The sequence below is a fragment of the Carassius gibelio genome, chromosome A4, assembly GCF_023724105.1.
Source record: "Carassius gibelio isolate Cgi1373 ecotype wild population from Czech Republic chromosome A4, carGib1.2-hapl.c, whole genome shotgun sequence".
NCBI lineage: Eukaryota > Metazoa > Chordata > Actinopteri > Cypriniformes > Cyprinidae > Carassius > Carassius gibelio.
The window spans coordinates 26,260,794-26,288,223 of record NC_068374.1 but is presented as its reverse complement, the minus strand read 5'-3'; the positions used below and the strand labels follow the sequence as shown (position 1 = coordinate 26,288,223).

At 35.8% G+C, this 27,430-nt stretch overlaps 4 protein-coding genes and 1 long non-coding RNA gene across 11 annotated transcripts in view; 3 read left to right on the top strand and 2 right to left on the bottom strand.

The window, feature by feature from the left end:
- The window catches only part of LOC127975106 (DENN domain-containing protein 5B), a 35,712-nt gene extending 30,709 nt beyond the window's left edge, over positions 1–5,003 (bottom strand). For 2 of the 5 annotated variants that reach the window (XM_052578918.1, XM_052578926.1), the window contains exon 1: positions 4,568–4,963. In XM_052578918.1, coding sequence (XP_052434878.1) covers positions 4,568–4,676 — 109 coding nt within the window. In that variant the 5' untranslated portion in view covers positions 4,677–4,963. Of the gene's footprint in view, positions 1–4,567 lie in introns of all 5 variants that reach the window. The other 3 variants (XM_052578900.1, XM_052578909.1, XM_052578933.1) reach the window with 3 other exon arrangements.
- A 3,637-nt stretch (positions 5,004–8,640) lies between these two features.
- LOC127975079 (plakophilin-2-like) lies at positions 8,641–18,139 on the top strand. The gene is made up of 13 exons (XM_052578859.1): positions 8,641–8,958; positions 9,738–9,811; positions 10,114–10,724; positions 11,665–11,809; positions 12,964–13,171; positions 13,357–13,534; positions 14,486–14,603; positions 15,052–15,216; positions 16,070–16,246; positions 16,344–16,497; positions 16,582–16,774; positions 16,887–16,974; positions 17,668–18,139. Exons 1-13 carry the CDS (start codon positions 8,772–8,774, stop codon positions 17,734–17,736), a joined length of 2,367 nt encoding a protein of 788 aa, XP_052434819.1. The 5' UTR covers positions 8,641–8,771; the 3' UTR covers positions 17,737–18,139.
- LOC127975101 (uncharacterized) lies at positions 9,107–16,745 on the bottom strand. 2 transcript variants are annotated; one of them, XR_008157442.1, is made up of 5 exons: positions 16,597–16,745; positions 16,065–16,253; positions 10,500–10,660; positions 10,107–10,399; positions 9,107–9,805 (listed from the first exon to the last, which is right to left on the bottom strand). It is a non-coding gene; the product is annotated as an uncharacterized LOC127975101 (long non-coding RNA). The 2 variants fall into 2 exon arrangements; XR_008157443.1 differs by having other exon boundaries at positions 10,325–10,399.
- A 660-nt stretch (positions 18,140–18,799) lies between the features above and the next one.
- Positions 18,800–26,344, top strand: LOC127975089 (T-complex protein 11-like protein 2). 2 transcript variants are annotated; one of them, XM_052578879.1, is made up of 11 exons: positions 18,854–18,945; positions 19,565–19,642; positions 20,678–20,862; positions 21,318–21,446; positions 21,740–21,860; positions 21,939–22,162; positions 22,825–22,961; positions 23,272–23,459; positions 23,568–23,749; positions 23,885–24,057; positions 24,845–26,344. In XM_052578879.1, the coding sequence occupies exons 3-11, from the start codon at positions 20,687–20,689 to the stop codon at positions 25,114–25,116; spliced, it is 1,602 nt and encodes a 533-aa protein (XP_052434839.1). In that variant the 5' UTR covers positions 18,854–18,945; positions 19,565–19,642; positions 20,678–20,686; the 3' UTR covers positions 25,117–26,344. The 2 variants fall into 2 exon arrangements, with proteins under 2 accessions (XP_052434831.1, XP_052434839.1); XM_052578871.1 differs by lacking the exon at positions 19,565–19,642 and having other exon boundaries at positions 18,800–18,945.
- Positions 26,345–26,571: 227 nt separating this feature from the next.
- LOC127970303 (short transmembrane mitochondrial protein 1) overlaps positions 26,572–27,430 on the top strand; it is a 1,185-nt gene continuing 326 nt past the window's right edge. The window contains exons 1-3 of the mRNA XM_052572803.1: positions 26,572–26,750; positions 26,942–26,995; positions 27,166–27,430. The exon at positions 27,166–27,430 is cut by the window's right edge and continues 326 nt beyond it. Of these exons, the coding sequence (XP_052428763.1) occupies positions 26,736–26,750; positions 26,942–26,995; positions 27,166–27,237 (141 nt within the window). The 5' untranslated portion in view covers positions 26,572–26,735 and the 3' untranslated portion in view covers positions 27,238–27,430. The remainder of the gene's footprint in view (positions 26,751–26,941; positions 26,996–27,165) is intronic.

Genomic DNA, 27,430 nt, shown 5'->3' with positions numbered 1-27,430 from the left:
CGCCTTGCATGACAAAGTCTCATCTACAAAAAACAAAAGTTACCTTAAGAGATATAAAGTTACACTTACAGGAGATAAGTCACATTGCGAGAGATAGTTGCATCGCAAGAAAAAAAAGTTGAAATTATGAGAAACCTCCAGGTCACCTTGAAGGTCACACTGTGAGATACAGTATAAAGGTGCAAATAAAAGAAACTAACGAGATGTAATTTGCAATTACGAGAAATAAAACCACTTATGCTGCAAGACATAAAGATGCAATAACATTCTTTTAATATTGTGAGGTGGAAACGGTCTTCTATAATTTGGCTTCACAGAGGATGACAAGCTGACTCAAACAATGGCAAATGCAGTAATCAGAGTGGAGCACAACCACCTCATTAACAAGTCTCCGCCATCAAGGAAAGTAGGCATGGCAACTCAAAATGACACCAATCGAAGGGCCACAGTGCATTTATGTGACAAAAGATCACTTCAATTAACCTTGACGCAGTCAAAACAACCTCTTAAATTAAAACAAGAAACAGACAGTACACAGACAATCCAGTGAAAGGGCAACCAGCAGTGATGATTACGCAGACAAGCCCAGGGAATGGGGAGATCGGTCATATGAGCACAGGGCTCCTCTGGGATTGGACGGCAGTGCATTCAGTCATGCAGAAACACACGGAGGTATCCAACAGGAAATGTGTGTTTTGAACAATGGAAGGGAGGAAACAGGGCCAGGAATATATCAGGGATACCATCTCTCACTCTTTCCATCTTCAAATGGTTTGAATTACAAATGAGTGTTCTCATGTACTCGCAGGAGGTGCAACCAAATCTAACCTTTAGAAATTAGGCCAGCAGAGAATCCAGGTGCTATGGGGAGGGGCGAGTGGGCTTTTCAAAACACTCAACATTGATCGAACAAGAACAGTAGGATAATCCTCAACAATGTATCTCATGTATCTCACATTAAGCATCTCACAATGCTACACACAGTGCGAGTTCACATGGCTTATCAGAGCAACCCGGGGAGCTGATAAGATCTAAGCCCTCGTGACACTGGACAGACACGCTGGTAAATTAAATCAAGCTCAAACGGTTTAATCATGATGAACTTTATCTGGGAAACCAGACCAGACTCACAGTGAAAAGTTTACCATTTTCTCTGAACAATTATTGCAAATCAGATATTTAGATATGCTTGAGTGGTGCTACGATGATTTTAAGATGCTGTTGCCAAGGCTCCAAGGTGTCTAATCCGAAGTCAATAGGTGTGTCTCAATTGTGTGGTAAAACTATTCCAAATAATTATCTTTAGAGGAAATTAGATCTAATGAAATGAAATAAAATACATATTAAATGAACAGCTTAAATGAAAATTATAGGGGTGCACGATGAATATCGGCCGATAATTAATGCACATCACAGCAGTGAAGCCGGTTTTCTAATCAGCGGTAAATTCAATCAGGTGTGTGATTTCATGCTGATAGTGAACATGGATAACCGGCTTTAATGACGAGATGCGCATTAGTTATCGGCCGATATTTATCATGCACCCCTCGAAAATAGCCTCAATTGAAGTTGGCATTCTAAATTTACTTAAAACTGAAATGAAAAAACTAAGCAGAAAAAGTTTTTTTTTTATAATACAAATTTGAAACAAAATTAACATAAAATGAAAAATATATATAAATAAAAGAATATTTAAACGATGACTAAATTACATAATAGTATTTGAATGATACTAAAATAATATGGTCTCAGTTTCTCGCGTCTTATATATATATATATATATATATATATAATATGTCAACTTTGGATATTAAACTGTGCATAACCTCTTTCTGTTTTACATTTATAATAATAATGCCATCATCTAATATTTTAAGCATTAAAACCTAGGCGTAATCTTTAAAAACAATACAACTGCTAAATGTAACCTTTTAGAAAATCTAAAAATATATAAAATGTACATTATTATGTTGGTATGATTTAAAACACTTTAGTTTTAAGTGTTTTTTATATAAATATACCCACAAAATAGTACAGAATTTGAAATTGCTCCCACATGGCCTGCTCTGCACTCTCTCAGTTTAAAGCAACACATCTAATCCACGGGAGCATCACGCACATGCAGCTTAGCTCTCGGCACAGTTCACTAAGCCCCTTTCACACTGCCATTCCGGCAAATACAGGGGTAAAGTGTTCCTGTAATTGTTCCCTGGTCACTAGATTTGGCACTTTCACACTGCCAGTGATGACCCGGTATATGTGCGTGCTTTCACACACAACCCTTGAAGATCCCGTAACGACACGTGACATCAGCGCGTGACGTGTAATGTACGAGTCGACAAAGCTTGGCACGTTATACTTTAACTGAAGCAAGCAAACGATCTCTGCATCAGCGCGGAAAGTGAGGAACTAACTGATCTCTGCTTCATTACAGTTTGCACATATGTTTTCGTCGCGAATGTTGATCTTCCTTCAAAACAACCGGTAAAAAAGTCGCGCGATAACGCGCGTCATCACTTCGATACCGAATTAGATCTGGCTTTTGTTCACACAGCGCTCGTTCCGGATCGATTACCGCAATGTTACTATGTCCCCGACCCGGGTTCGATTCGGTAATCAATTCCGGGACGTGGTTGCTTTCACACAGAAGGCGACCAGGCAATGTTACGGGAATATTGCGGGTCCGACGTGCAGTGTGAAAGGGGCTGTTGAACTGTGCCAGGCCTTAAAAAGGTTGAGCAATCAGAACATCTGTTAAAACAAGGCCAGACAAAGATTGGGGGGAAAAAAACAGGGTAAGAGCACACAGACTGGCTGCTGGGATTACAAGTACTTGTTTTTGGAAGCCGTGTTTTCTCTAACAATAACACTTATGCTCTTGGCAAAAGCTTTTGTGCTTTCAAATCAGGTTACAAGAAATGTGCATATCGCATGAGACAATAAGTGCAAACACAGCACTCATGGTGCCAAAAACACCACAGCACAACCTACATAATATCATATACAAGCCAAGCAGATCAAGACGTCTGAGAGTCATCTGTTGATACCAATCACAGTACGAGTGATTGAAATCAAAATGATCAGTAGTGACAGCCACGTGAGCTGGCCAGCACTGATTGCTCAATGCAAGCGAACATGTGGCACATTGAGCTGCAGTACATTGAGATATCTTTTAAACCCTTTCAAGTTCAATAACCTATAAGATGAATGTTTGTTATGAGACCAATATGATAATGTCAATCAAACCAACCAACCACCATCTCTCAAAAACACAAGTTTACATAAATAGGGTGTGTATATATAGTATATATAATGAATCCTTTAAATATATATAAAAAACACACAGTATATATAAACACAGTATATATATTATTTCTTGAGTCCTCGAACCTGTCGGTTCTACCTTTCTCCCCCTAGTGATCTCTCTATTCATTCATGTAAAGCTACATCAGATGCTCCCACAGAATGCCATATAAACAGATACCAGGCCAAGATCTGACACCAATTTCAAACATTCAAAATTATGCAGACAATCAATCAATAGACGAGGATGATGATGATGATTGTTTTTATTGATTCTTTGAGGCTCAATGCTGATGACTTCATCTTTAAAAACAGAATTGATCTGAACCCTTCTTTAACAGAGACAGCGGGTTTCAAAGACCATTGGGTGATCGGGAACATAAATTGATTTCACATTCTTTTCTTAATTTAGTTAATCTGGTAATAAATTGACTTCTCTATAATCATTCAGTATCATCTACTGTACATCCATCGGTCTATCTATCTCTACATAAATCTGTACCTAAATTAAATATCATGATATATCTGTGCTGTTAAATAAGGTTAAACAGACTTTTTCTTTCATAATTGAAAGTAATTTTGCTCATATTTTCTGTCAGAACCAACAAATGTCAGCCCTGTCACACAAAATGTAATATTTGGGATTTTAGATACTTTTCCTCATCTTCTAGCAGCCAGCAACATCAGAAAAACAAAATGGCTTCTGCATTTAATAAATGTGTGAGAAGTAAAAAATTATATTTTTATTTTTTCAGCAAGCCTTGTCTGATTTAATGTGGTGAAAATTCAATATGAAACCACCTTGCGGTCTCAGTACATTGAATTACATTTGTCAGCTATAAAGAATGTGGCACATTATTATTATTATTTTGTATCTTCTGATTAATTGAGTGGTTATATGCTAGGAAAAACACAAATTTTATAAGAAAACTGAAGATTGAACACAAACTCCGGTGAAACCTCTGAACATGTTAAACATAGGCTATTAATCCAATACAATTCTCTTGTCCCATCATGTCTCAAAAAATCAGTGCAATTCTCTAATTTCCGATACTATATTGTCAAATCCGAGCCTGCTGTTCCCAACCAAGTATATTAACACACCAAATGTATTTGAAAGCCTAATATTCAGAGGATAATGGGATTCAAGCAGCCTGGCTTATAAGAAAATCAGTGCATGCACGCCAGCTCGTGTTTATTATACCTGCTGCAAGAGCGTTTACAAATCAAGCTATAATGTCTAATACACATGACCTAGTCTTACCTGCCAGAGCATCGGGCTCTAGACCCGTTTCGTTGTCTATTCCGCATATAACGAAGTAATGTGCGAAGCGGCAGGGCGCTGACCCAGAGCCGCTCATATTCGCGCTCATCTCAGCTCGAGCTGATCCGCTTTGTCCGAGTCTCCTATACAGACCCGACCAGCTCCATATCCAGCGTCCTCAGGCGAATGAAATAAACCAAAGCGCCGTTTTAATGAAAGCTGATTGCTAAGATTTCGTTCAGTGAGCCTCGGAGAGCGGTCTGTGTAGAAATGTTTAGGTTTGAAGAGCGTTAGCTGCTGTGGTCGTGAGTTGTAACAGCTTTCTTTCAGGAGCTGACTGACTGACGCAGCGCTTCAGCTGATCACACTCAGCCAATCGAAACCTAGCAAACCTTTCACCCCAACTGTTTACTTGAGATGGAGCGTGCATTGATGTAAGCCGTGTCTTTTAAATGTTGTGATGATAAATAAGCAAATATTGTCATAGACAGATCAAATACGATTTTAGGAATATCATTGCATCAGATTGTCTATAAAAAATATTTAGACTACCAGCTGCTTTGTTTCCTGTCCATGTCTGATTTGTTTCACAATAATTACAATAAATATGTAAAACTGTTTGTTCATGCTCACGATGGTGAGATAAAAGCAAATTAAGTTTTCATTAAACAAAATGCCATATATATATATATATATATATATATATATATATATATATATATATACAGTAATAATCTGATTTTTTCTACCATTCACACAAATTAGACATTCATTTTCTACTGCTTATAGTAATAATATAGCTGTTATTGATTATTTTATTGTGATTTTTGCTGTGATATAGCACGCTTTGAATAGCCTTGTTTAGGTTTAGTTATCAAAGCAGCATATTGCAATATCGCCCTCTGTTGGTTCATCCTATGTATTGCTAGTGCCTCTGTTTTGGTGTGGTGAATGATCCATTAAAATGACGTGACATACAGCCAAGTATGGTGACCCATACTCAGAATTCGTGCTCTGCATTTAACCCATCCAAAGTGCACACACACAGCAGTGAACACACACACCGTGTACACACACCCGGAGCAGTGGGCAGCCATTTATGCTGCAGCGCCCAGGCTCCAGTGGGCTAAAACTAATTAAAATTATAATAAATGAAATAAAATTAAATCACAATATATAAACTCTATCACTGACACAATAAATAAAAACCACAAATATAAATAAATAAGACATAAATAAATACAATTTTAAGTGGTGAACGCTCTTCAGGGATACCTCTCATTTCAATAAATGAATGTACATGGCTTTTCCAGTCATACTTGATTTACTGGTTAAGAATTAAAGATAAAGATTAGGCCTATATATATATATATGTGTGTGTGTGTGTGTGTGTGTGTGTGTGTGTGTGTGTGTAGACATCTGACAGCAGATGGTGCTAAACTGCAGAAAATGCAGCAGTGACCCTGGAAACCCCATAAATAAAGCAGCTGTGCCACTTTCTAAAACATATTTCAATAATTTTAAATAGCCCTTCAGATTTAAGTATTCATGTGTTCATCACAGCGCCAAATACTTATGCTATTTATTTTCAAACTTTTTTTTCCTCATTTTAATCTGGACTAGAACATGCCCTAGATATTGTAAAAGTTTTTTGAATATTTATTGTTCATTGACACTTTACATTAGGGCTTCATTAGTTAACATTAGTTAATTCATTAGTTAACATAAACTGCCAATGAAAAATTCTTCTGAACATTCATTAATTTCAGGTATTACAATATTTAATGTTGTGAAAGTTGCAGCTGTGTTATTTAATGAGCTAACATGAACTAAGACTTGTATTTTTTAACAAAGATTAATAACTTCTGTAGCAAATGTAGCTATTGCTCATTGTGAATGTTAATGCATTAACTAAGGTTAACTAATGAGGTCTTATTATAAAGTGATACAGATTGGTCTTTATAGTTCTTTTGCACTTTAATCTGTCTAAAACTTTTAACTATATATATATATATTTATTTCTTTGATGTATTTAAATGTTCAGTTATTTTTGTTATAAGAAAAAAGTTATTTAACCTGTTATACTGTATTATGACCACTTCTTTTTAACTAAATTTCAATATCATGATATATACAAATTAAAATACTTCATAAGACCAATAAAAAAAGTAAAGAAATTTTTTTTTTTGTGAATTGTTGGCCTTCTGGAAATTATGTTCATTTACTGTACATACCCAATACTTGGTAGGGGTTCCCTTTGCTTTAATTACTTCCTCAATTCAGCGTGGTATGGAGGTGATCAGTTTGTGGCACTGCTGAGTGGAAGGGCTTTCTTTGACAGTGGGCTTCAGATCATCTGCATTACAGCATCTTCCTAAAGCTGGTCAGCAGAAGGAAGCATGAAGTGCTCCAAGATTTATTGGGTGCAGTGACTTTCAAAAAACACTGTAGTAACTTAACACTGGACTTCAAGCAACTTGGGCTATGAGCTTCTCCACCCTTCCTCCAGACTCTAGGACCTTGGTTTCCAAATGAAATACAAAACTTTCTCTCATCTGAAATGAAGACGTTTAGCCACTGGACAACAGTCAAATTCTTCTTCTTAGCCCAGGTAAGTTGCCTCTGACATCTGGTTCAGGAATAGCTTAACAAGAGGAATACGACAACTGTAGCCAAATTCCTTGACACGTCTGTATGCCTTGATCCCAGCCTCAGTCCATTCTTTTTGAAGTTCACTCAAATTCTTGAATCAATTTTGCTTGACAATCCTCATAAGGCTCTGGTTCTCTCTGTTGGTTGTGCATCTTTTTCTTCCACACTTTTTCCTTCCACTAAACTTTCTCTTAACATGCTTGGATACAGCACTCTGAACAGCCAGCTTCTTTGGCGATGAATGTTTGTGGCTTACCGTCCTTGTGAAGGGTGTACTGTCTTATGGACAACTGACAGAACAGCAGTGTTCCCAATGATTGTGAACCAAACTGAGAGACCATTCTGAAGGTTTAGGAAAGCTTTGCAGGTGTTTTGAGTTGATTAGCTGATTGGCATGTCACTATATTCTAATTTATTGAGAGTGAATTGATGGGTTTTTGTTAAATGAGACAAAATCTTCACAATTAAATGAACCAAAGACTTAAACTACTTCAGTCTGTGTGCATTTAATTTATTCGATACACAAGTTTCACAATTTAAGTTGAATTACTGGAATAAATTAACTTTTCCACAACATTCTAATTTATTGAGATGCGCCTGTATGTATATATGTATGTATATATATGAAACACATTTTGTTGCTTTGCAGCCTGAAATTAAGGCTGTATTTTCCAGCTGTATTTACTCAGTGCAGCATATAACATCAAAATGAAAGATGTAACACAAACAGAATATTTTCTATATCCACTGTATATATAAAGATAAGGATTAATATATATTTATTTTAATTATTATTTTTATATTTATTTCTAGTTACATATAAACATAAGTATATATATATATATATATATATATATATATATATATATATATATATATATATATATATATATATATATATATATATATATATATATATATATATATACAAATAACAATTTTAGAGCTTGGCATGACTAGAAAAAAATATTGTTTATAAAAATGCATGCCCATGGAATTTTTCAATTTTAATCAGTTTACATTTTAGAGGAAATAAATTAAAATATTGTATTTAATTAATTATAATTAATTAGAACCATGCATAACAATATTCAGGACAACAGCACTTTTGGTTGTTATTAAACCTATAACAGTGGATAATAAATACCGTATCAATAAAACTGTGGTAACAATAACTGCTGAATGTTGGCAGAAATTGTTACCATGGTAGTATTTCACCTATACAAACTTTCAATTATGACGTAGCTGTTGTGGGAGGGGCTTTGTGGGACCTTGCACTACAATGAATAATATAGTTTTTTGCGCTACAATGAAGAATGCTGAGTTAACACTTTCTCTACCAAGAGTCAACCATTCCCCAGCTTTGGGTCAGTCCCATCCGCAGTGAAAGTGTTCGTCCACCTCCACGAGCGCAGGTGTTCAGCTGATGAATACAGAAACACGATCTGTGTGACGTGACGCATGTTAAAACCACACCCTGAACACAAAGAACAGCACTTCTACACGCCCAACAGAGACTCAAGCACCTGACGCTTCAGCCGCACGAGTCCCGATGGCGGAGGAGGCAGACTTTATGCGCTCTGTGTTGCCCGTTCAGGGCGCTTTTAACTCGGTGGATTCATCTTTAGCTCTACCGCAGGCGGACAAGCTCGCTCTCGCGGACGCACACCGGCTGAACCGACTACAGCAACAAGTGCAGCTCACTCTCTCTCGGAAAAGAAAGAAACCAAAACCGACAGGTATGTGGGATGAAATTGCATGAAATAATATATATATATATATATATATATATACAATTATATATATATATAATATATATATATATAACATTGTAAAAAGAAAAAATACAGATAGAATACAGGTGTAGGCTATTAGGCAACATGTTTATATTTCTTGAAAAATTACAGGATCTCAGTCAAATGTTTATGGTCAGCTTTCATTGGTCCTTTGTTCTTAACTCTGTCTTTTGGTTTTATTTTACATTTTATTTGTGTGTAAAATAACATACAAAAACATATTTATTCCTTAATTTTTTTAAATATATATTCTTTACAAAAATACTTTGGTTCTACCATAGTATCAGTGTGATATCAAATTGACTTTGATGTATAACACGGTACTGAATAATTATACATAACTTATCTTCATGTAGCGTTATATTTACATAGTACTTCAAGGAACTTCAAATAATATCTGAAGTCGAAATACAACTATATATACAACTATAATATAGATAGATAGATAGATACATAGATATTTAGATAGAAAAATAGTTAGATAAAAAATATATATAATAACTATGTAATATAACAATGTTACAAATACATTACAAATCACAAATACAAATACATGTAACACATTTGGTAACTTTTTGTGAGTTGAGAAAAGTGAATCCTTCCTTAGTTTGTCAGAACTCATTCAGACCTATTTAGTAGGATCTGCAAGTGATCATGAAGAGTATGTTTTCCATTGTGTTGTATTGTATGCAGTCCAACTGTGTGTGTTTTGGGCGTTGCAGAGTCATCTCTCTCAGACAGTCTATCCAGCTGTCATATTTCCAGTAGTACATCTTTAGGAAGTCTACACCTGAAGGTAAAAACAATTTTCCAGTTGGATAAATTTGTTCTTAAAGAGGGTGCATGCAAAAATTTAAATTCTGTCATCATTTGTTGCCATGCAATGGAACTGAATGGTAACTAGAGATTTCTGGTTTAAAAAAAATGTCAAAAGCACCTTACAATTCATATAAAAGTATTTTGTATGATTTGTGCATTTTCTGAAGCTGTTTGATGGGTTTCTATATTAGTTTATATCCATGCTTTTTTGGGTGAACTAATCCTTTAATATTACTAACTTAATTCACTTGAGATAATGGTATACGTCATACTTTGCAGCGGACGTTCACCGTCATTCATGAAGCCACAAGGTTGTCACGGATGGTTGATCGATCTCAGTGGTCAAGTACCGAGCCACCTCGATCTCACAGAGGCTATGGAAGCTTTCGTTACAACACTAAACAGCTGGCTTTATGCTGGGGGGCTACTTCTCTCAGTCTCCCCTCTGTCCCTACAGTCAACCGTTTCCATATGAACAAACAAACTTTACATTATGCCCACTCCGAGGTTTTGCGAAGCCCGAAGTTCGCAGGCCTGTCGGCTGTCACTCAGCTCCCCATTAAGCCTGTGTATGAGAACAATGACATAGATGATACAGATGACGTGTTTTTACCCAACCCCCCCAAAAATGCAGAGAGAAACAGGATGGAGTTACAGAAGCACACCCTTCAGAAGACCCTCTGCAGCCCGAGAGGGGGGGGTTTTGGTCTTCAGGAACAATCAGAGAACGTGTCCTGGCAGAGCCGAATACGGAAGCCAAGCCTGGAGTTTGTTGCAGGAAGACGACCCTCCCAACCTGGCTCACTGATCAGCATGCAGGAGCAGTCTGGAAGTTTAGGGAGGATAGAGAAGCTGGAGGTCACACAACATGCAAGGACAGCATCAGCAAAGTATGCCAGTAGTTTATATATTTTAGCTGCTTAATCACACTTAATCACCTATATGGTTTGACAGGGTTATTTAACCATTATTATGTTATTTTAATATCACAGAGAGATTAATTTAGTTTGTTGTTTGCAATTTGCACTTCATAATATTCATATTTTATACATATATAGGTATACATTTGCATATTTTTGATTAATACTAAAATTATATATTTTGACTGTTTTAGTCATACTTTACCTAGTAGTCAAAAATAAAGTATTAATACACACACACAAGCATATATTTATATTTATATATATATAATATATAATTAATATATATTTAATTATTTAATTTAATTTAATTTAATTAATTATATACTATAAATAGAAATGATATACATTTTATAGCATTTATACAAGTATCAGTTTGTTAGTAATTACTTTTCAACAATGACATTAGCTATAGATTGCCCTAAAATGTACAAAAATCTTTTCAGAATTTGGTTAAATTACTATTAGTAGTAGTAGACTTAAACTATATAATACTGAATATAAATTAAACCTACATTAAATTAGTGTTGAATTAGTATATTATACTTTACAAAGATTGGCCTGCACTCTGCAATTTTTTTACATTTAAGTTGCATTTCGGCTATCTGCCTTCATAAGTGTTAAAATGATTTGTTTTTCAGTGATTATATAGAAAACGACAAGCATCAGGTGACCATAATTAGTCCACAGACTCCAGTTCAACATTTGAAACAAATTAATGGGAGCAATAACAGGCAAAAAATGTTGTTCATTAAAATTGTACCCACAATAAAAATGGATATGGAAAAACATTAGACATTAGCTTATACATTGGACAAAGACATACATAACATTTGGGTACAACTTGGTCCGAACTATTTTAGATGGAATGAACTCTGTTATATTTCTGTTGTTTGTCTGTTTGTTGAAGGAAGGGCAGACAAGCTGAACTAGGTCCAGAGATGACACTAAAAGAGGCTGTAAATCTCCTTGAACCAGATAATATGGAGACACAAATCACCGCGGCCAACTTTATACAGAACCAGTGCTTTAACAGTCCTGATGCCAAAAAAAAGGTAAGTAATACTTCACTCTCAAATGACTAGAAGGAAATGCTGATATGCTAGTATGATCCACCCCAAAATTATGACATATCTCGCACAAAGTCTAGCCTCTATGGTTGCATTGATAACAAACACCTTGGGCAAAATGAAACAATGAGTCATAGTACTACATGGTGAGCTGGCTCTTTAATTAAGTGGAAAACGGGTGTGGAAGAAAGTAAGGAATGTATTTAGTGGTGTATTTACACTGCAGTCGAACAGTAAATTATTAGCATGACAACATTTCATTTACTTTCTAAGTTACGTTTCTGCTGTTCATTTTCCGTAGGACTTGACCTTCACAAATTTGACTTTAAAACATTGCAACAAACATTCAAAGGACAATTCATATAAAAAAAAGTAGTGGTGTAATGTAGTGGTTTAAGATACGAGCTAGACAATTCATGATCTATCAACACTGAATCCTTGAGCAAAGGCACTTAAACACAGGACGCTCCAAGGGGATTTCCTGCATTCCCTTTGAACCCAAGAATAGCCGAAATTAAAACGGTGTCTGGATAAATACAGCCCCAATCCACCCTTATCATTTCTGAAAACTAACCTGCAATTTATTCTGAATGATCGTGGTTGTGACATTATGACTGTTAGCACATGCACACATGGCCGCCCATGTTTACATATCAACAATGATTCGGTGCTCAGCAACTGTCCTGCGCCTGTCCTGCTGAAAGACGGTGTGAACTGGTATGCAGAGGTTAACCAGATATAAAAGGTCAATTACATATACCACCATTCAGAAGTTTTGGGTCAGATAGTTTCAGGTTTCTACAAAAAAAACAGCACAAGTGTTTTCAACATTGATAATAATAAGAAATGTTTCTTGACCAAATCAGCATATTAGAACGATTTCTGAAGGATCATGTGACACTGAAGACTGGAGTCATGATGATAAAAATACAGTTTTGTATCACAGGAATAAATTACATTTTAAAATATGTTTACATTTTGGTATAAGAACCTCGACTACACTAATGGACTAATCGACTACACTAATGGACAACAGAAATGGACTTTACGGGGAGAAAAAAAAGAAAAGATACAAAATTCTAGAATATGACACGTTTCAATGTTGAAGTTCCTAATTTTAGCATGTTCCTTCTGCTCAGGTACTTTATCTTAAAGGCATCCCAAAATTGCTGAAGCTCATGCAGAATGAGAGCGAGGAGCTCCAACAGGCGGCTGTCAGCGCACTCCGAAATATTGTTTTCGAAAACAGTGAGAACAAAATGGAAGTCAAAGAGTGTGAGGGGCTTTCAGTGATCCTGACACTGCTCAAGAAGAACCGAGACATCGAGACCCGACAGCAGCTCACTGGTAAGGCATCCCTTTAGTGTATTTAAGCTTTGCTGCATTTATATTTCACTACTCAGTCAAACTTGACTGCACTTAAGCTGATCCAGCTAAAACTCAAACCATGTCTCCAGCTAAGAAAACATCCAGATCTCGAACGTGTGATCTCTAGCCTTCCGCTAACCTTCCAGATGTTATTCTCTCTCCAGGGCTGCTGTGGAATCTGTCTTCTCATGACCTCCTGAAAGAGCAGCTCGCTAGAGAAGCGGCCAAACCTCTCACAGATAGTGTGCTGGTGCCCTGCTCAGGCATTTTGGAAGGGGAAGACCCCAAGTTGGAGCTCCTTGCTGACCCTGACATTTTCTACAATGCTACTGGTTGCTTGAGGTATTATGAACGGAAAGAGAAAATAAATGCAGATTTATTTTGATAATCCAAGCCATTCTTAGAGCTACAAATGCCGAAGCTATACAGCACATATACATTATTCTAATATGTGACCATGGACCACAAAAATTTAGATAAATACATAATCTGAAAGTTGAATAAATAGGCTTTACATTGATGTGTGGTTTGTTAGGTTATAACAATATTTGACTGAGATACAACTATTTGAATATCTGGAATCTGAGGGTGCAAAAAAAATCTAAATAATGAGAAAATCACCTTTGAAGTTGTCCGAATTAAGTTCTTAGCAATGCATATCACTAATCAAAAATGAATTTTTAACATATTTAAAGTAGGAAATTTACAAAATATATATATGGAACATGATCTTTAAGTAATATCCTAATGATTTTGGCATAAGAGAAAAATCAATCATTTTGACCCAAACAATGTTTTCTTGGCTATTGCTACAAATATACCCCGGCGACTTAAGACACATATACACTACAGTTCAAACATTTGGGGACAGGTAGGTTTTATTTATTTATTTATTTATTTTATTTTTTAATGAATACTTTTATTAAGCAAGGCAGCTTTAAACACATATATACAATAACATATAATATTACAAAAGATTTTTTAAAGCTTACCAAATCAGCATATCAGAATGATTTGTGAAGGATCATATGACACTGAAGACCGGATTAATGGCTGCTGAAAAATCAGCTATGTCATCATAGGAATATATTACATTTTAAAATATACTAAAACAAAACATGGTTATTTTAATTTAGAATAATATTTACTTTTTTCTGGTTTATTTTATTTGTAATTTTAATTATTAAAACCATTTGTGAGCCTTGGTGGGCATAATTGAGTAGAAATTTTTATATTTATCTTGCATTGTATAAAATGTGTTATTAAATAAAATTATTATTATTATTTTTTTAGAAATTTAAGTTCAGCCGGTCCAGATGGACGTAAAGCCATGCGGGACTGTGAGGGTCTCATTGAGTGCATCATCTATTATATCCGTGGTACCATTGCAGACTACAAACCTGATGATAAGGTAAAGAGCTACTCACATTAAATCCCCATCTTTATCAACAACAACAGTAAGACTTTCATTTAAGTCTAATAATTAAAGGAGTCGTATCACAAGGAATCAAATGTTCCTTGATCTTTGAAGATAAAAGAGCTTGATGTTTCTGTACACTGAAAACTTTTAGATAGCTTTCATGACACAGAACATCGTTCCCAGTGAGGAAATAGAAAGTTTATTCAAACTAAGCTCTTAAAATGACTCATTCTGAATGCTATGAACTTAGTGACACAGATGAAATGTGTAAGGGTGTGACCGTCTACATTTACGTCAGTGATACCTATTGGGTGATAAGAAAATATGCTGCTCAGCCTCCTTGGGGTAGTTAAGAGAAAGCTGTCTAATATGATCCGGAGTGATTATTCCGACTGGTGAACAATTCATAATAATTGAGTTATTAATTCTTATATTCCAGGCCACAGAAAACTGTGTGTGCATCCTGCACAATCTTTCTTATCGGTTTGATTGTGAGTTGCCTCATGTGGATTCCCCGGTGGTACAACAGCCCATACAAATTCACAATGCAGAAACTAGCAACCCTGGCTGTTTCATCCTCAATAGTCCCAAAATCACTGAGGAGGTTAGTGTTACACCGTAAATTAAACAAAGAGTTTGCACCCTCAGGCCATCCGAGAGGTAGATGAGTTTGTCTCTTCATCAGAACAGATTTAGAGAAGTTTAGCATTGCATCAACAATGGATTTGGAGAAATTCAGTATTACATCAGATGCTCACGACTGGATCCTCTGCAGTGAATGGGTGCCGTCAGAATGAGAACCCAAACAGCTGATATTACAATAATCCACAAGTTATTCACATGACTCCAGTCCATCAATAAGCGTCCTGTAAAATGAAAAGCTGCATATTTTTAATAATGAAAATCATCATTATGGCATTTTAACTTTACACCATTGCTTCGAGTCCATAGTCCATAATAACACTTACTCTAGTGAAAGAGTCCATCTCTTGTTGTTCTCTCACATCCAAATACACTCATTTATTTGGGCAGTTATTTGTAAATCTGCTTGATCTGTGCATATTTCTCTCCTTATTCATACAAGATTACTTTTTTTACTGGAGAAAGCAAAATTACACAGAGGACTTTTCGCTTTATTAATGGATTGGGGTTGTGATGGATTAGTTGTGGATTATTGTGATGTTTTTATCAGCTGTTTGGACTCTCTTTCTGACGGCACCCATTCACTGTAGAGGATCCAGTGGTGGGCAAGTGATGTAATGCTACATTTCTCCAAATCTGTTCCAGTGTTGAATCAAACTCATCAACATCTTGGATGACTTGAGAGTGGATAAATTTGGTGATTTAATATTGTAGCTGATTCCTGTTGAGTATTCAGACTGACCAAAATGCCATCTCTAATGCAAATGTAGTGGTGTGGAACACAAATTGACCTCATATGTTGTGCCTCACCTCAGGAACCAGATGCAGACTATCCCCTACTCGAAGAGAACGGCAGCCCTCACGGTTTGGAGTGGCTCTGGAGCGCCATCACTGTCCGCATGTATCTCTCTCTCATTGCCGTCAGCACAAACCAGCACACAAAGGAGGCCTCCATTGGAGCACTGCAGAACCTCACAGCTTGCTCTGGAGAGGTATAATCTAGAAATAGATTATATATGTATATATAAGCAGCATTGGCTTCAAATGACATTCATGCTTAGATGAATTAATGTCTTTTATCTCCATTAGATGTCTCAAGCAATCGCACACTTCATTGTGCAAAAAGAGGGAGGCCTATCTCAAGTGAAGAAGATGCTACAAGAAGGAGAGAAGGAGGGGATTAGAATATCTGTGTCACTGCTAAAAAACATCTCTTGTTACCGAGAACTGCACAAAGATATTAGTAAGCTGCCAGTATACACAATAACAGCATGGTTGTGTCAAGGCAGAAAAAGGGAGTAAACAAATGTGTTTTACATCTCTACAGTTAAACAGGTGTTACCGGAGCTGGTTGCCATCCTGCCAAACTCTGACCGAAGTGTAGAGCAGCCAATAGAGGTCACCGTGACAATATGTCGCATTCTCGTCAATCTGAGCCATGCATCTGTACCCAACACCTGTGCCATCATAAACCAAGGAGCGTTACCCAAGATCATCAGCATTAGCACTAAAGACAACGGGTATGGTTTCATTTTCAGCAACTTCCAGTAATGGCGCGTCTAATAAAACTCACAATAAAAGTGATTCATGTGGCTTATTTGATTCATACATTTAATTCTCATTTCAATCTAGGTTTGGCCCCACACGGGCGGGCCAGGCGGCTTGTATTTTACTCCATACCCTATGGAGGCATTCAGAGCTGCATAGCAATTTCAAAAAGGTGAGATGTTTTGCAATAGGTTTGCATCCTTCAGTCATGAAGTGATAAAAATGTGTTTATTTTACTTACTATTTTGGGGGACAGATAAATAAACAAACAGTACATTATCACCAAGAGTCAAAGATGCAGGTCAGTTTAGGGCAGCTACTCAAGATATTAAGAGTGTTAACAAAGAAGGAATTAATGCAGTTAACTGTGGGAAGAAACTAATAGAACAAAACTTTGTAGTTAGTGTTCATATATGTTGATTTTTGGCAGTAATGCGGTGAATGCTGGGATGATAAAAAAATGTATATCAGTAATAAAGATACCTATAATTAACACAAATATGGTGTTTTATTATATAATTAATTTGCATAACTTTCCTAAGTCTTGAAATAACTCTTTTTTTTTTTAATTAGGTTAACTCATATATCTTAATTTTCAATGGGAAACCAGATTTTCCAAAGGTGTGAGGGAGTGTGTTTCAATTAGAAATATTTTGATTTTTATTATTGTTTTTGTTTATTTTTAAAGCACGTTTTGTCTTATTTTAAATCATTTCAAATCCTCATGAGCTTCCTTGGAAGTTTGCAGACTCCGGGTTTAGAACTACTGATCTAAAGCACTCAAAAACTAATTCACATGTTTTAGAATTTGCTTTCATTGCATGCATATTAACTCTTGTCATTGTTTTTTTTTAATCTATGGCAGGCCGGTTACAGGAAAACTGACTTCATTAACAACAGGACAGTAAAGGCTGTGAATTCAGTTCGTGATTAATGGGATCCGGAAATACACCACGATGATCAAGGCTTTTCACCTGTTTTTTTTTAAGGCTATATTAAAAAATGGTGCTAATGACATGGCTTTGGTCTGTGCTTGTGTGCATATATATATATATATATATATATATATATATATATATATATATATATATATTCCTTTTTGTCTTTGTGTTTTAATTAATAGTTATGTCTGTCAATGTATTTATTTTTTACTGAACTTTTTAATATTGTTACTTCCTTGTGTCTATTTAAATAGCAATATTAAAGCATTTTCATCAAAAAATATATCTTTTTGTGTATTTGTTTTTATTTTGCAGTGGGTAAAGTCACTTCCTAGCATAGTGTAGCAAAACATTGTCGATTTTTTTTTCAAATAAACTACAGTATTTTTCCCCGTCGCTTCATGTTTATTTGTGTTTGTTTAGTTACCATGGTTCTGTTTGAGTACATTCTGCGCTCAACGCTCTACAAACACGGTTTGAATTTAAATCATATAGCATTAATAAAAACCTCAAAGGAAATTGACATTATACTTTAATCGTGATGGTTTCTGTAATTTGAGAATCACGCTAAAGGCCCAGGAAGTGATTTTAAATCTTTTTGAACAAATAATTATAATTCTCGGTGGGAGGGATTAAGCGAAAGATCGAAGTCCCTTAACGTTAGCGACAGAAATAAAACGCTCGGATGAAACGGACACATACTTTCCTCGACAATATATTACGAATGTTTTATGCTTTGTTACTTTGTACAGTAGCTCGCTTTGTCCTCAAAGCATGTTTTAATGTTCTTTTACGTCACATCCGTAAACAAAGAAGCTCATGCGAGCTGGACTGTGCCATTGTGTTACTAGGGGGTAATTGACAGTCCTGTACAAAGCAAATTGTCGTAAACTACATTTTTGTACTTTTATAATAAAACAACAGTCTCGTGACTATTTTATATTTAAACATCTCTTTCCGACAGTTATGTGTTAACTTCTCTTATTAGCTTTACTTTGTAAAACCAAGGCAAAATATCGACACCCCTATAGCTGCCGAATAATACATTTTCCCGGTTTCACAAAACACTAGCCAAGTGTTGTTTTAAAGAGCCCTTTAAAGTCCTAGTGTACTAAGCAAGGAAGTAGCATTCTGCAAAACGAGGATAAACTCGGTTGTCCACTGTTGTTTGCCAAGTCCTCACTTTCGAGGACTTGACTCAGGTAACTGTTACATAGTTAAATAGTTTTAATCGTCGAGTTTATAAATATATATAAGTTATATAGAAAGGTTATAAATATATATATTGGATAGCAGGAAATTGGTTATGTTTGCATAATTTAGTCACTAAATGAATTGCATGACTAATTAATTTATTATAAGACACTGGACAATTAAATCGAACACGTACGTCTTTGTCGTGTTCGCTTTATTAAATGTGCTGGCGCGCGCTATCTGTCTTCTTTATTAATATTTTTCTTACATCCGAATCATAAAGTGACTGTTTACTAATTTCGCGTTGCTAATCTTTAAACGGGTTGGGGGTTGCATGATCTAGAAAGTCCAGTTCGGCTGCTCATTTGCTTTGACAGTTTGCTCGTGTTTTGTCCTTGTTTGTGTGCTGAAGATAAGGTCACGTGTGCAGAGCAGCTGAGCGCTGTGTGTGTGTGTGTGTGTGTGTCTGTTACAGCACCTCCTTTTAGGGCCCAGAGCTGCAGGAGCTGTAACCAGTGCCAGTGGTGCTGTTATCTGTCCTTTCTAATTTAAACCTGACTGAAGATGTGCATGTGCATGGGTTTCTGTTTTTACCACCACAATGCTTTTTTCCTATCCTCAACATAGACACTCTCTTCTGGGAGTAACAAGAATGGGAGGGCTTGAACATGTGGTCTTTCTATTGTAACCGGGCTCCAATTACAGGTAGAAGTACTGGTATTTGTAACTGCTATAAACTGTTAGTGAGCAAGTTGAGGTACACCGTTCATAGAAGTGCCCTATCATGCATAGTGAAGTCAACATTATTGTTTTTAGAAATTGTAACAACACTAAATAACTGTAATGTTGAATAAATAAAGCCAAATGTGAGCATTTGACCAAATTATACATTTGTTGTCATTTTAGTTTTAGTAGTTTTCCTGTGCATTTGCCATTTAAAACACAAAGTAAATAGTGACTGAGATTGTGTTCCACAGAAGTACGAAATTAATACAGGTTTGGAACGACCTGAGAGTGAAGAAAATATGAAAGAATTGACATTTTATGTTGAACTATTCCTTTAACTCTCAGAATGTGCAGAGAATCGATGCGATTTCAAATTCTTGTTATTTTCCAGTAGCACTGGGAGAAAAAAAGTGATATTTCTGTTGTGACTGATACTAATTACAAGATAGTTTAAATAAACAAGCAGTTTTGTCAGAGCATTAAGAATATATGAATGCATTTTTATTAATTAATGAAGGTCATTGTTAACTTTTTACTGATGCTGACTCAACTTCCTGAAAGACAAGCAGTTAGTCTGTTACATTAGGAAACAGGTGTGTAGTGGAGCCTATAAAGGCAGAGGGGTGTAACGAGATAGGTTTGCTTTTAAAACTCATGCTGCTATCTGGTGATATTTGTTACCCAAGAGGCAGCACCGGTCAACGTCTAAATCACATTTAAAATACAATGTCCCTTTGTGGGTCACATGAATATCATTGAGGCCTTTGGTTACCCATTTATTTTCCCCCTTGCCTTTGCAAGTCAGTTTTCTTTGTCAACAAAGCTTTATGTCCTTGTGGAATTTTCCAGCACTGAAAGTGTGCCAGCTTTTAACTTTATCCTATTGTCATGTAAGTGTTGCCCCGTTTCCACTAAAAGCATCAGCTTTAAGTTTGTCTCCAAAAAAAAAAAAAAAGAGAAGTAATTTTAGACACAAGATTCTCCTCAATACCTTTTTTTTTTTTTCATTATCAGCACCTCATAATGCCACTGAACGATGAACGTCCCACCTCCACATCTACGGTGGCCAGCGAGGACCAGAACAGTGACACCGAGTCATCTGAAAGGTGTGACAGTTTGACCTCGTCTAGCGATGTGGACTATTCTCGCCAGAGCTTCACCAGCGATTCATCCAGCAAACACAACTCTCCTTCTTGTAGGTGTCCTCCTAACATGCAAATGCAAATGCAAAAAAAAAAAGTAGTTTAGCATTTAATTCAGTTAGAATATACTAGCATTTTAGTATCATTTATATGCAATTGTAGTATTTATAAATAAATAATAATTTTAATAAATACATTTTTGTTAACATTTTAGTTATTTTTATGTGAAATTGTAAGTCATATTTTTATTGATTTAAAACTGTATTCTATTTAGTTACAATTTATTTTTAGTACTTATTTATTAATTAAGTACTTCAACTTATTTTATTAAAGTTGTCAGTAAAACAACATGTCAAGTTTTCATTTAAGTCTTTCTGTATTATTTCAGATTTATATCAGTGAACAAAAACGGTTTTAATAGTTAACAGTAACAACCCTTATCCAAACATATTTAGTTGTATTGAAGATTCTGTTGGTCTTTTAATCTGTATTGCTACTGTATTCTCAGGTAGCCCACCAAAAACCCTAACGCTTGATGAGGTCATGGCCTCGGCTCGGGACCTCTCTAATCTGAGCCTGGCTCATGAGATCGTAGTCAACCAGAACTTCCACCTAGAGCCTCCGGATCTACCTCAAAATAGGTACTAAACTGTTGTTAAATAATTACCATCTCTAGATCTGGGTCCCACTTGATGTCCAGTGTCCCTGGTAACTGTTCATAACTATAGACATGGGTCAAGAACAAGTTAAGGGTGATGATCAAGAAAAGATATACAATTAAAATATACAAAAGACAATGTTTAGGCATTTTGCTTTCAATTTTACTTTTTTACCTTCTATATATATATATATATATATATATATATATATATATATATATATATACATATATATATTTATAGCACAATTGAATCCAAACCATTTTTTTTTCAAGCCTGGAGAAGAAAGTTAAGGATATGGTGCACAAGGCCTTCTGGGACTGTCTTGAATCTGAGCTGAATGATGACCCTCCTGAGTACAATTACGCCATCAAACTTCTGGATGAGATCAGAGATGTAAGTTACACATTTAATCTGACACAATGATGAAAAGCAGCAAATGACGTCTACATCTTTTTCTTCCTATCATCAAAGACCCTGCTGTCCTTCCTGAACCCCGGGGCCAATCGCCTGCGTACTCAGATCATGGAGGTTCTGGACATGGACCTGATCCGCCAGCAGGCTGACAACAATGCGGTTGATATCCAGGGCCTTGTGTCTTACATCATCAATACTATGGGCAAGTTCTGTGCACCGGTCCGAGACGATGAAATCAAGAAGCTCAAGGAGAACTCGGACAACTTAGTGACACTGTTCAAGTACGTTATTAAGGTTTCTTCTTTTATAGCTTTGTAGAACTATGTCAGTTTCACTCTAGCACCCATTGGCTGATGTAGTATCATGTTAATAATGCGTCTCATTCTCATTCAAATTTGTGCATGAAATCTGTGTACAGGTACCAACATTTTCATGAACAAATCTTCAATCACCAATTGTTTTCGTACTAAATGTTTCTTTTAATTTACGAAACAATTGAAATCATACATATACAAGAAAAATAGATTATGGGTGGCCTTATAGCTAGTGTTATTTTAGTATCAGTGAGATGCTTATTAATATTTTGAGTGGGTTTTTTTCAGTTTATTTTAATCATTTAAAGATTAAAGTCAAGTGTATTTCAAGTAACGATGTATGTAACAATGTAATAATTACATTTTAGACATAGATATTTCATCTTAAATATATAAGAAAAAGGTTAAGAACAAGTTTTAGTATGTAAGCACATGTTGTGACATGGTATTTTTTTAAAGGGTAAGTTGTCCTGTTCATACAAATATGAATAATCCAGCCAATTATTAGTAAATGTGATGCAGTAATTGAGAGGGATGAGGGACACAGATCTTCACTAACAGCCATTTGTTGCGAAGAGTCACCTGAGGCAAAGTATTTGACTTGGAAATGATCACTTGTGTGGGAACAGGGAGATCTTCCGGGTGCTGGACCTGATGAAAATGGACATGGTGAATTTTACCATCCAGAGCCTCAGGCCAGAGCTTCAGAGGCAGTCAGTAGAGTACGAGAGAGCCAAATTCCAGAGCATTCTGGAAAGAACTCCCAGTAAGTTCACAAAACAAAATTCATATACGAAAATCATTGAAAATTATTTCACATAAATTGCATTTTCACCCATTTTCATAAAAAATTCTGTCATTATTTATCATCCTTTTTTGTCACACTGTGAAACACAAATGATGCTTTGAAGATTTTTAGACAGTTTTTGTCCAACATTGGACACCACTGAAGTTAATTGTATCAACAACAACAACAAAAAATTTCAGAATATCTCCTCGGAAGTAATAGTCATACAGACTTGGAATGACATCAGTATAGTTCAACAAAGTATCTGGACACTTTTTAATTCACCCAGGTGCTTTGGACCACACAAACGAGTGGATCAAATTTTCAATTGAGGAGGCCACTCAAATCATGCCACCATCAGACAAGAGCAGCGATTCCGGGCAGAGCGGCAAACCCTTACCGGGCCCAACGTTGGTGCTAAATACAGCCTACATCAGACTGCTCACTTGGGACGAGAGCAAGGGCCCGTTGCCTGAGGTTGGAGAACAAACACGCATTTAAACTCAATCTGAGCTTTGATATCAAACTCAAAATGCATCTTTCAGAGTGTTTTATGACCTGAAGGTCTCAATTTTGCACTTGCAGACCCTGATGACGGATGAAGTGAGGTTGCAGGAGATGCAGCGCTCTCTTCAGCTCTATCAAGTGGTTGCATCTGTTCTGCTGATAGTCTACAGCTCAATAGGAGGGGCTGTGTCAGGCCTGCCCACCCTTGTCGAGCGACTTAAGAAGATGACAGCAGTGCTGCTGGAGGGCATGCACAGCACGTACGTCTGATCCCTGTCCTTCCGCTAAACTCTGCTCAAGCTAACACATGCACATGTCACACATACATTTTTGCATAAACATAATAATGAACATCTGTCGGCTTTGTTTTTGTTTTTTTTTCGTTTGGCTTACAGTGATTTTAATCTCACTGAAGCTCTTGGAAATGTCAGCGTTCAAATCTGCTGTGAGGTCAACAAGTCTCTGGCTGAAAGAAACTTCCCAGCTCTCCCGGGTGAACTGCAGGAAACCTTAAAGGGCCAGATCTGCGACATTACCCAGGAAAACAACCCAATACGCACCCTTGTTGGTAAGGAAAATGCAAAAGAATATTAGAGTCCAACAGCACTTGCGACACTGCAAAAAATGAATTTTTTATTATTTTTTGTCTTGTTTACCGGTACAAATATAAAAAAAAAAAACATTCTTAAATCAAGACACAATTACCTGAGAAGCAAAATAGATCATATTTAATAATATATATGTTAAGTTCTTGTTTTATGCAACTCAAGTTTTTAAGTGACTTGATTTAAGAAGGTTTAGAAAAAAAAATTGTTATGGAAAACAAGACAAAATACTAAGTAAGAAAAACCCTTTTTTGCCTTAAAATAGAAATACATAGAGCCATATTTTGGAGGATTTAAAAGCAGAGACTTGAAACATACAATTTCATAAAAGCAAATACATTGACTCTTCTGTTAAAACCAGTGTATTATTTAAGCTATAAAGCTGTTCAAAAAATAATTTTTCTAGTCATTTTACATTGTTTTCATGGCAACTAAGTTATACAATTGCATATAATGGTTAGCAAGCTTTTTTAATATTATATTAACAAGCAAATTGTTTACACTGTGTGGCTATAATTTTAAAACAGTGATACTTTCACATTTATAAATTGATCCCATTCACTTCCATTGCAATAAGCATTTCTGCTCTATTTTATTTATTTATTTAATATGGAATAAAAAAAAAATGAAAGTGGAAATACATTTCTGTGATAATCAGCATTATGACACAAATGCCGTCAGTTGAACTTACCTAGTACTGAACTCGTAATATTTGACTTCGCGCTTTAATGTCCCTTTTCCGTCCCACAGAGGGAAGGGTACAGCAGTACTTTAGGGTGGTCCTGGCCTCTACCAGCTCTCACAGGACGCCCCCTCCCGTACCACCAGGCTTGGGTCTGATTCAGTCAGAGCTTATGGGGCTTGGGGTCAGTTTCGTCAACCTTGTCAACTTCAACAAAAAGGTTTACGGTCCTTTCTATGTGAGCATCCTGAAGAATCTACTTTTCATCGACATGCCAGCGCCAGCTCCGCAGAATGGGATCGTACAGGGGCCACCCAGCAGTCCACTGCAGTCCAAATAAACCAGGATGCATCATTTACTTGATCCGTTACTATTACCAGACATTTCACTCATGTGTTTCTCTCGTGTGAATTATTTGAGGCTTGATTCAAGGGAGTCACTACAGTACGAAGGGGACTGAAGAACAACAGGGTGTTATGGTACTTAAAACGGGAAATTATGGGTTGGGGGGCGTTGTTGCTGTTTATAATGTTTCAAAGAATCTATATTCCTTGCCAAGTAATATTTTTAGCATCTCTAACTGTGGTTTTCACTTGACAGTGTTACTGCAATAGAAATGCAGTCATTACGAACAGTATATTGACCATGTTTAGGTGCAAGGCAGAAACTTTTCTATATTTACAGTTGTTAAAGATATAGCCAAAAATAGGCTAATATATTTACATAGATCATTTACATGACTTTTGAGAATATGTTCTATTCGTGTAGAGATATATCAGTGTTGTTGTTTCCTACGCCAATTTTCTAGATCATTAAAAAAAAAAAAGTGTTCATTGGAGCATACTGAAATCCATCCGCAACAAAGTAAAATTGTTATTTGTTTGCTACACATTATTTTGAAAGAATTGTATTACAATCGTCGACTGTATTTATACTTAAATATTGTCTGTTTCGTATTCTGCACAATTTGGAATGTCAGGAACGTGAAATTATATAAAGAGGGAGAATCAAGAACTCTGGGAAGATCAAAATGAACAATATTGTTACATTATTTTGTTTATTATTATTATTTTTATTTTATTTTTTTGTCCTGGTAGTGCATTTTATATGCTTACAGATATGACTGGATAATCATCTGTTGTCCTTTTGTTATTTTTAAGAAATCAAGATTTTTGTTAGTTCTGTATGCTGTTTGTATATCACTGTGCTTTGTAACAGACATGTTTGTTTTTATTACTGTTGTTAATGAAAATTAAGGCGATTGTCTTAATGTTTGTGCTCTTACATTGAGTTAATATTAATAGTTTTATTTTAACTGTTACCAAACCGCATAGATCACGCCCCTTGTTTTGCTGGTGATTATTTTTTTGCCGTTGTGACAAGCGAATGAATCACATCTTTGTGTGGAAAGCCATTGTTTCAACATGACAGACCTTCAGTTTAACCGTTTTGCAATAGCCTATGTGTTGTTTGTTTCAAGATGTAAGAACCCTTGTAAGAACAAAATATGTGCAGTGTGACAAGCACTAAAAAAAATAAAAAAGAAATAAAAGAAAGTGGGAAAACTAGTTCATTTTCGTTTCTTTTAAACCTCTTTCTGCATTCAGTATTTCAATCTTAATTTGTTACATTTAAAAAAAATCTATTTAGTTTCAATTAATTTAACTACTGTATATGGGATAAAGTTAAAGTAATAGCTAAATCACAAACTGGTCTATAATTAATTTGTCGTAGCGCAATTAATCTGTGCCCTACTGCCCTTTACTTCATAAACAAGACTCTTATTTTGCAAGAATACTACCGGTGTGTGGCTGTCACGCTGATGTCATATCTACATTGTTGAAGGCTAGACGTGTGTTAAACCAAAGTCCTTTCTCTGGTTAAACTCACAAGAATCCTAGCTTTCGATACCGGTGTCACTGTTATTTAGTTTCTGTTCATAATTTCAAAGTTTTAATCATGATGCAATTCATAGTAAGTGCATATATATATATATTTATACACCTGATCGTGAGATTGTAAACGTGCGTTTATTCGCTTGCTAAGTAACTTAACGTTAACTATCTGATCAAATGGTTTAATTTGAACTAAACAAACATTTAATATAGAACAATATATCTATTTGTCATATAAGTTAGTTTATAGAGCATCTCGTGTTTTTGCAGCTCGGCTTCACTCTGGGGAATGTGGTTGGCATGTATCTGGCACAGAATTACGAGGTTATAAAAACCATATTTATTCACATATTAACTGATTTAATCTGTGGTTTGATAATAAACTGATTTAGATTTTAAGACTTAAATAGCATTAGTCTTGAAATAAGATTAAACAGCTCTACTGTTTAGCGATCAATGTCTGAAATAATTTCTCTGTTTACACCGTTTTCAAGGTTCCCAATGTTTCAAAGAAAATCGAGGCCTTTAAGAAGGACATGGAGGCCAAGAAGAAACCCCCAGAATGAGGGACAGGAGACCAGCCCTGTGGGCAAATATGGATAGTTGTAATTAACTAAAGATGGACATTAAATAACAAGAATATGTAATCTAGTATGTGTTAAAATATGGAGATTAGCCCTCAAGGTGCACAGTATATTCCTTGTGTCAAATAGTGCTTCAAAATCAAATTGTTTTGAAAGTTGACATGTTCTGCATTTT